The sequence below is a fragment of the Melanerpes formicivorus genome, unplaced genomic scaffold (genome assembly GCF_026170545.1).
Source record: "Melanerpes formicivorus ecotype bairdi unplaced genomic scaffold, bMelFor1.0.p_v2 SCAF_43, whole genome shotgun sequence".
NCBI lineage: Eukaryota > Metazoa > Chordata > Aves > Piciformes > Picidae > Melanerpes > Melanerpes formicivorus.
The window spans coordinates 4,278,249-4,287,114 of NW_027142395.1; the positions used below are offsets into that span (position 1 = coordinate 4,278,249).

Here is an 8,866-nt window from a genome sequence, read left to right on the forward strand (position 1 = left end):
GGGAAAGGAAAGGGCGAGAGGAGGTGAGGGGAGTGGGAGGAGGAAAGCCAGAATGTAAGAAAAACAAGTGGAAAGAGAGAAGAGAAAGAAGAGGGAAAGGGAAGGCGAGAGGGAACTGGAGGGCGGGGGAGACAAGACGTGAGACTAGGGAGGCAAATTGCTGGGCGCCACCGGAGCCGAGCGCAGAGCCGGGGCAGCCGAAGCAGGTCCGGGCTTGGTGTCCTACGCGGCTCTAGTCAGAGCCGCTGCGGATCTCCACGGACAGTGGATCCCTCTTTCTGCTTAGAGGGGCAGGGAGTGGGAAGAGAGGCGACAGACTCCTCGAGAAACCAGGGTTAAACCCAGCCTGTACTGTATCTGCCAGCTTCTAGGAGGGTCACCGGCGTGAGGATGGGTCTAATGATCTCATCTTTCTTTTCTTTCCCGGCACTATTAGTGCTCAGATAGGCAGAATGAAGTGAAACTACGTGCAAATCATGTGTAAATTGTCTCAGTTAGGAGCCCTTTATCCGAACGTGTATCCCAGCCTGGCCCATTTACTTTCCCCCCATATCTCCTTTAGCTTTAACGAGGCTTGTTAAGATCACAATAATATTCCACCCTCTAATTGCTCATCCCATTCAACAAATATGTGCACACTGCTTTTCGCATTATTTGATCCCTTATTTAGGAGGGGTGTGGAGAGGGAGGGGGGAGAGACAGGGAGAAGGGGAAGTGCTGAGATTAGGAGTTGCAAAGATTAAGGGGGAAAAAAAAAAAAAAAAACAACAGGCTTTTCCACCAACCGCCCCGCTTCCCTCCCCCCCGTGCATTCGGGCGAAGTGGTAAAAACCTTCCTTACGTACTCCGTAATGATTGGCAGGGCTGACAGTGATTGGCAGGAGCTGCCATGGCAACGCCACAACGACACTCAGAAGACCAATAGAAAAGCGAAACAAAATGTTTCAGCGCTGCACTCACTGTGGATTTAGGGGAGATATTATGAGGCTGTTGTCATTAGGGCGACTGCTGTTGAATCACTGAATTCCGACTCGGCGGCGGCGCGGGGCCGAGTGTGTGAGTGCGTGTGTGTGTGTGTGCGTGAGTGAGTGCGTGTGCTCGAGTGCGTGTGATCGCGTGTACCCGAGTGCGTGTGCCCCCGTGCCTCTATGTGGCTGTGTGTGCGTGTGCGGGTGTGGATGCGTGCGCGGTGCGTGTGCGCTTTCCTCCCTTCTTCCTCCCTTTCTTTCTTTTCTCCTTGATTTATCTCCCCCTCTTTCCGGTCATCCCATGGTGTTCAGGTCCCCGCTAGAGCTTTATCCCACCCATTTCTTCTTGCCAAACTTCGCCGCCGACCCGCACCACCGCTCCCTCCTTCTCGCCAGCGGCGGCAGCGGCAGCAGCTCGGGCTGCAGCCCCGGTGCCGGCGGCGGTGGAGGCGGCAGCTCCCGGGCACCCCACGAAGAGTTGTCAATGTTTCAGCTGCCCACACTCAACTTCTCCCCGGAGCAAGTGGCCAGCGTCTGCGAGACGCTGGAGGAGACTGGAGACATAGAGAGGCTGGGGAGGTTCCTCTGGTCGCTGCCGGTGGCGCCGGGGGCATGCGAGGCCATCAACAAGCACGAGTCCATTCTCCGCGCCCGGGCGGTGGTGGCCTTCCACACGGGCAACTTCCGAGACCTCTACCACATCCTGGAGAACCACAAATTCACCAAGGAGTCCCACGGCAAGTTGCAGGCCATGTGGCTCGAAGCGCACTACCAGGAGGCCGAGAAGCTAAGGGGTCGCCCGCTGGGGCCGGTTGATAAATACAGGGTGAGGAAGAAGTTTCCACTGCCCAGGACCATTTGGGATGGCGAACAGAAGACGCACTGCTTCAAAGAGAGGACTCGCAGCCTCCTGAGGGAGTGGTACCTGCAGGACCCTTACCCCAACCCCAGCAAGAAAAGGGAACTGGCTCAGGCCACGGGGCTCACCCCCACGCAAGTAGGCAACTGGTTTAAAAACCGAAGGCAAAGAGACAGAGCAGCGGCGGCTAAAAACAGGTCAGTGGGGCTTCAGGGCCCGCATCGGGGCAGGGGGCGAGGCGGGCGGCGGGGCACTGCGGGCGGCCCCGCTCCGCGCCGTGTCTCGGCGGCCGCCCGGCCGACAACACATCTCTGCTTCTCCTCTCCTCCTCCTACTTCTCATTATCGCTACCGGGAGAATTCGGTGCCCCCGCCGGGCGGGTAGGTCACCTCCCGGCAGCCGCAGGGATGCGTCGGGGACAGACACGGATTAAAGTTGCCTGGCGCTCCACGAGCCCTGCCCCGATTCCCTACGAGTTCCCGGGGTGCGGGTAGGGCCGGAGCTCACCCGCGGGCAGAAGAAGCTTCGTGGATGCCGGTGTGTACGGGCGGGAGCGGGGCGCAGCGGCAGAAGCAGCAGCGGGGGCAGAGCCCGACTCTTCCTCCCGCCTTCCCGGCAGCGACTGCTATGGGAACGGAAAACCTTGGGTCGGTGGGCTCCAGTTTTGCTTTTAGTTTACCGACATCTTCTCCTGGCCGCTTCTGGCGCGGTTCTCCGCCGAAAGGCCGGAGCGGGGAGTGCGATTCAGAGCGGGTTTCGGCAGCGCAGGTGGCTTCGCTCCGATTGTTCATGCCCCTCTGCATACGCAGCGGGACCGGCACAAGCATAGGCACGGCTCAAAGAATTTGGCTCCGGAGAAAAAGGGACAAAAGCCATTAGGAGATCGGGAAACTTTTTTTTTCCCCCCCTTCCCTTTTTCCCCCCAATCCTCATTTCTCTGTTTACACCACATGGGGAGCTGGCCCTCCGGTCCTATGTTTCCTGCGCGTTTACGCTTGTATTTATCTGTGTGTCTCTAGGTGCTTTTTTTAAAATTTCTTTCTTTCTTTTTTTTTTTTTTTTTTCCCCTTCTTCCTTCTTTACCATGATAAAAACGAGGCATCCTCCCCCCCCCCCCTTTTTTTTTTTCTCGTTACCCTTCGTAAAAGTTGTTTTGCAAATGAAAATGGGCCTTTAATCCGTCTTGACACACTATTTTTATTTTAATTTAAGTTTGGCTACCTCTGTAAGTATGTAAACAAAACTTCTTGCTGTAAATGCTGTCTCTTAAATTCCTCCTAATTATAGCACTGGTCCCATTGATTCAAGATTCTGTAGGAGAAATGCAATCTAAAAGTGCCTCGCCATTTAATTTCCATTAAATGGAAAACAGATCAGTTTAGGATTGTAAATAAACAGGACTTGCCTACGGATGCTTTTGTTGACTCAACAGTGTTGACAGCAGACGAATGCACCAGGAATTGTAAATGGGAGAAAAATCAGAGACGCTGAAACTGCAAAACTTAAAACAATGAGAAATGTAGAATAAGCCGGCTACGTATTTTTCTGTTCTTTGCAGGCAGTGAAATAGAAAATATCCTGGTGAGAAGCAGTTGAGCGAAGACAGTATTTTGATTCACTTTAGCTGTGCTAGAGGTTGTGACTGCCTGCTCAGCCCAGGACTTTTAGCCCTTATCCTTGAATCAGGCTTTTCCTGGGTTTCGAGCGGAAAAAAACGGGAGCAGAGGGATATTCACAACGTGCTAGGGAACGTAAAAAATATTTGTTGTCACTTTAAAAAAAAATGTTCCACGGCAATGTACCCTTAAGTATTGACGATGAAAGGACCAACACTTCAAAGATAATTTTGGCTTTCAGATGGAAAAGGACCTTAAGTTTCGAGCTGCGAGAAGTGCTGTGTTACACCATCACCTTTTTAAAAATTATTGTGTTGGTAGCGCTGCGTCTCCGGGACGGGAACTTCCTCCGGCCGCAAACCTCAGAGAATTTATCTGTGCGCTGGGAAGTATTTAGATAGGTATTCTCGGGAACACAAAATGAGGATCCTGCGCCCTTGTTTGCCACTGCAGACCGGTCCTTGCGGCTTTCGGCGGAGGCCGAGTGTTCGGGGAGCGCACACAGACACGGTTCTCTCCTAGGCCCGCTGTATCGCTGGGATAAACGGCTACCGGGGGAACGGGAAGGCTTTGCTCCTGTTTTTCAAACCACAGAGCAGAGAAACGCTCTCCCTCCCGCCCCGCCATGCCCCGTTCCCCGTTCCCCATTCCCTTTCAAACCGCGACCCCTTTAGCTCTGATTGCGCTGTGTGCCATCCCCCCTAAGTGGCCTTCTCCCGGCGCCGGCCCGTAGTGGGGACAGCGTGGACCGAGTGCATGGCTTGGCTCAGCTTCCCTCCGCTGTTCGCGGGCTTCTCAGGGCGCTGAGGGAAGGTAGCCGGGCCGGGCCGGGCCGGGCCGGGCCGGTCCGGAGGGTCCACTTGGCTTCGCTCCGGGCTGGGGCGGGGCTGTGCGCAGGCGGACGCGGGGTCGAGCGTTCGCCGTGCCCTCGGTGGCGGTGGTGGCCGGTATCTCAGAGAGGCTGTGCTGTTGTTTTGTCTCCCGGCGCGATGCAGGCTCCAGCACCAGGCGATAGGACAGAGCGGCATGCGGTCGCTGGCAGAGCCCGGCTGCCCAACACACAGCTCGGCCGAGTCTCCGTCCACGGCGGCCAGCCCGACCACCAGCGTCTCCAGTTTGACAGAAAGAGCCGAGACGGGCACCTCCATCCTCTCGGTAACCTCCAGCGACTCGGAATGTGATGTATGATATCGGAAAACAAACAAACACAAAATCCAAATCCAAACAGCCAAGCACCCTCTCCCCAGCCCGAACAAAACAAACCGAGGCAACCTAGAATCAGGACACACACCCGCATGCATGCATACACGCAGCCAGGAAGAGAGAAAAGGCCAAACCCGACCCAAATACAATAGCAAACAGACAGGGATCAGAGAATCCACCACCACCATCAGCCAACACCACCACCAAGAGATGGAGCTAAAACTTCAACAGCCACAAACGCTGGTGCTGCATCTGGGAGGGAGGGGGGATGGGGGGCGGGAAAAAATAATAATTATATATACAAAAGAAAAAAAAAGAGAAAAGATAACAAACAAACAAAGCAAAAGTGACAATTGTATTCTTTTTAGGACAAGCACGATTTCTCCTTTGCGCTTTTCCATGGACGCATTTCACCCACTTGCATGATGATGATGATTAAATTTGTATCTGGGAAAAAATATTCTCTATAGTAAAGGAAAGCAAACAGAAAGCAGACAAATGCAAACTCCGATCGAATTTGTACAAAAAGCAAAAATTAAAAAAAAATAATTGAAAAGGAACTCCTTGAAGAGGGAAATAACAAATGTTTATCACCTTTTCGTTGGTCCTATTTCTCTCTCTTTCTCTCTCCCTCTCTTTTTTTTTTTTTTGTTTGTTGGTTTTTGTTTTTTCCTTTTTAAGTCCAAGTGATGGTCCAGCCAAGATGCAATTTTCTGGTTGTTTTTATTTTTTTTTTTTTTGTTCAGCTGACAATCATTTTATTCGTAAGCACCTTTTTTTCTACACTTCTGTCACTGCCTGTGTGGGTACTGGTTATAAATGTGGAAAAAGAATAGTTATGACTGTAACAGATTTTTATTTTTATTTCAAAATTTTATATGAATTATGTATATCTTAATGATGCGGTCATTTTCCCAGTTTGTAATATATGTGTAGAAATGCTTGTATATGATATTTGCTCTACTCTTTCTTTCTTCCTCCCCCCACCTTCTCTATCTCACTCCCACCCTTTCTCTCTCTCCTTTTTATTTTCCTTGACTCGGTGTTCCTTGCACAAACTTAGCTGTCAAGATTTGACGTGCTAAGTTTTCAAAAGGGACCTCAGCGGTAGAAACAAAAAAAGAGAGGAAAAAAAAAAAAAAGCTTAGGGTGCAACTGTAGTTATCTTATGCAAAAGCTATTTTGAGTATTTCATAGCAGCTTTGGGGGGGGTCTCTTCTTAAACTCCACGTAGGATGCTTAAACTATTGTTTCCTTAACTGCGTGTTTATCTATATGTACAAACTTTCTAAATCAAATACAGTATTCCATTTTCTTATCTACCCAGTGATGTTGATGTTTTTGTTCTACACGGAACAACACGCCCTCCCTGTGGGCGCCTCTCTCCTCGCCCTGCCCCCGCCGCGGTTCCGCAGGAGCGCAGCACTGCGCGACCTCTGCGGCACCGCCGGCCCTTCACCTTCCCCGGCTCGGCCGGACACCCAGGAGGCATTCTGGGGATACAGAGCGACCCTGCGAAGAGGCTGCGGGTGGCAGTGGGGACACTGAACTGCGATAGCCGTGGCGGCGCTGGACGCGTGGCATGACCCCCAGAGTCAGTTCTGCCGTCGCCGGGCTCCAGCGTTTTCCCCCCATCCTGGTTCTTTTTTTTTTTTTTTTTTTTTTTGCTCACCCCGAGCTGAAAGGCTTCCCCTTGGCCGCCTCTTTGCAGGGCCAAGTGTCTCCAGAGAGCGGTCAAGACATTTCGGGATTTGTTTTGTAGCTTTAAATACAAACAAACCCGTAAACTCTTCGCCGTAAGCGGGCTGCAGCTCCTCCCCTAGAATCTGGAGTATATTGTAATGTGCTGAAAGAAGCCTTTATTTGCACGACTAACAGAATTGCAGCATTCCCCCCCCCGCCCTTTTTTTTTAAACTTTTTTTTTTTTTTTTTTTTTCCTCCTTAAAGTTTTGCTTCGCCCTGGGCAGATTATTCAGCCACGAATTAACAAGAGGTAAAATCTAAACTTGTTTTTACTTGAAAATACAATTTTGAAACTTAACAGGGATTTAGGGAGAAACGTGTCTGGAATTTCTTGACCATTTCCAAACAAATTCGGACTTCCGATCTACCTTTGTGTTGCTGGAGTGTTTTTTCCCCTCTTTCCTCTTCCCCTTTTTTTTGGAAAGTCCAAGTTAAGTTTACGGAAAGCCTCAGGAAGCGTCTGGGTTTCCCCTTGTATTCCCCTCCGCCCCAAAAGGCTACCTGGGGATCTGGGAGAACCTCCTGGGGTGTGAGATCTTAGAGCAAGTCACTAATGGGTAATTTTAAGGAATAAGCCGATGTGCAAATACGTTCCTTTGGTGCAAATTACCTTCGGCGCCCCTGAGGTAAAGCCGCGCGTGTGCGCTAAGTGAGCGCATAGGGAACGTGTCCCCACGTGAGATACACCACCACCCCACCACCCCCCAGCTGGGGCAGAATAGAGTTTCCACGCTGGACCTGCCAATCGCGGAGACACGCGTAGATATGGGGGAGAGGGGGTGTGGAATTTATCCTCCGTTTTCCCGCGGGAGCTGTCGCGGGGAACGACAGAGACTGCCCGAGGCAGCAGCGTCCGCCCCGTCGGTGTTCGCTGCCCCGGTCCCGCGGGCTTTGCTCAACGCGCGGCTCCTCAGCGGGGTCTAGCCATGGGGTCTCATCACTGCGCCGTTGCCAACACTAGTGGGAGTTGAAAGAGAGTAACTCCCGGTTGCACGAAACCAGAATGGACGGGAATTGCTTGGGGGTGGGGGAAGCACACACAATAGGGCTGTCGTGTTCCGCGTGGGTTGGAGAATGGGGTCGTGTAGATGGACCTAGTAATTCCCCTCCCCCACGTAGCTTTTAGAGGAGATAAATATTGCCCAGGAGGGGATAAAAGGCTCCCCAGTGGCCGGCATCCTCGTGCGGCTCTCACTCTTGAGATCGGGCTTCTCTTTTTCTCCCTCACTCGTGCAGCGAGGCAGGGGAGAGGTCTTTATAGAAAAAAAATCCAGGTCCTTCCAGTTACTCTCGAGGTTTGGATGGAAATGAGTTATTCGGTATCGGTACCATTGGTTTTAAGTGCAGTATTTCTGCTCCTCCATGGTAGGAGTGCTGTTCTCATCTAACTTCAATTTTAACGGGATTTAATATGCGTAAGAATTCAGAGGCATGAAAGTTTAAGATCTTTTTTTAATTCTCTTCCTTAATTTTTGCATCTCGAAGCTGCAGCCAGAATGCGTCAAGCCAGCAGCAATAATCTACATCAGCTGAGCTTTACACTGATAGGTTTGAATTTTTCTTCCTTCTGATTAAACCTCCACACGATCACCCCATCGTGCCGTGGCAGCTAGGGGAGGCCAAATATCGCCTTTAGCATCACCCTACCCGTACCTGGCCTCAGTCTCTTGCCTCTTAACAAGGCCATTGCTCCCATGCCATTTGCCTCCCCGCCCCCATCCCTGAAAAGTTACCCTTTTGGCCGGAGCTGGAGGGACGAACTTCCCCCAGCTCCGCTGGGGATGTCTGGCACTCCCCACAGCCCGCGGGCCTTTGTACGGAGCGGGTGGGAGACACACATGCATTCTGGGGGGCGTCGGTGCCTGCGAAATTTGGGGGTGCCAAGGGTGCAGTTAATCATATGCCGTTTCAAAGCCATGCTCCATAATGGGTAAATGATGTTGTTTTAGGATTTGCATTAAAAACCTGAATGGCTGATTGAGGTGTAAATCTATGAAAAGCTGCGTTTAAGCCCTTTCACCCATTAAGTCCATCTGCCCCGAGAAGATAGGGCCTATCGAGCCCCGCCAAACTGGAGGGCTGTCTCCTCCCTGCTCCTGGCCGAGCATTATCGACAGCCCCTCTCCAGCATTAGCGTATTATCCGTGCCGAACTCGGCCGTTGATTAAAATGAAATTACTCGGAAGGTGAAGTGTGTTTGATCAATATTTAAGGAAAAACTGAAAGATGGGAGGCAGATGGCCGGAGCCCAGCAGCGCATCGCGCTGCCTTCCCCGGAGCTGGCCATGGCGGCCCCACTCCCCGGCCTGCGCCGTCCCACACCGCCGCCTTCCTCCCGCGGCCGCGGGGGCACGGCCACGCCCCAACCGTCGGAAGTCGGGACAAGACCAGCCGGTTCCGGGAGCAAATTGGAGGCTATAATTTACCCCCGACCCACGCTGCTCATCCTCTCGGCGTGGAGCTATACCGCTGCCCT

General features: G+C 52.1%; 1 protein-coding gene across 1 annotated transcript; it reads left to right on the forward strand.

The window, feature by feature from the left end:
• Positions 1 to 942: 942 nt before the first annotated feature.
• Positions 943 to 5,968, forward strand: SIX3 (SIX homeobox 3). The gene is made up of 3 exons (XM_068158875.1): positions 943 to 2,024; positions 4,439 to 4,598; positions 5,015 to 5,968. The coding sequence occupies exons 1-3, from the start codon at positions 1,270 to 1,272 to the stop codon at positions 5,114 to 5,116; spliced, it is 1,017 nt and encodes a 338-aa protein (XP_068014976.1). The 5' UTR covers positions 943 to 1,269; the 3' UTR covers positions 5,117 to 5,968.
• Positions 5,969 to 8,866: the final 2,898 nt, after the last annotated feature.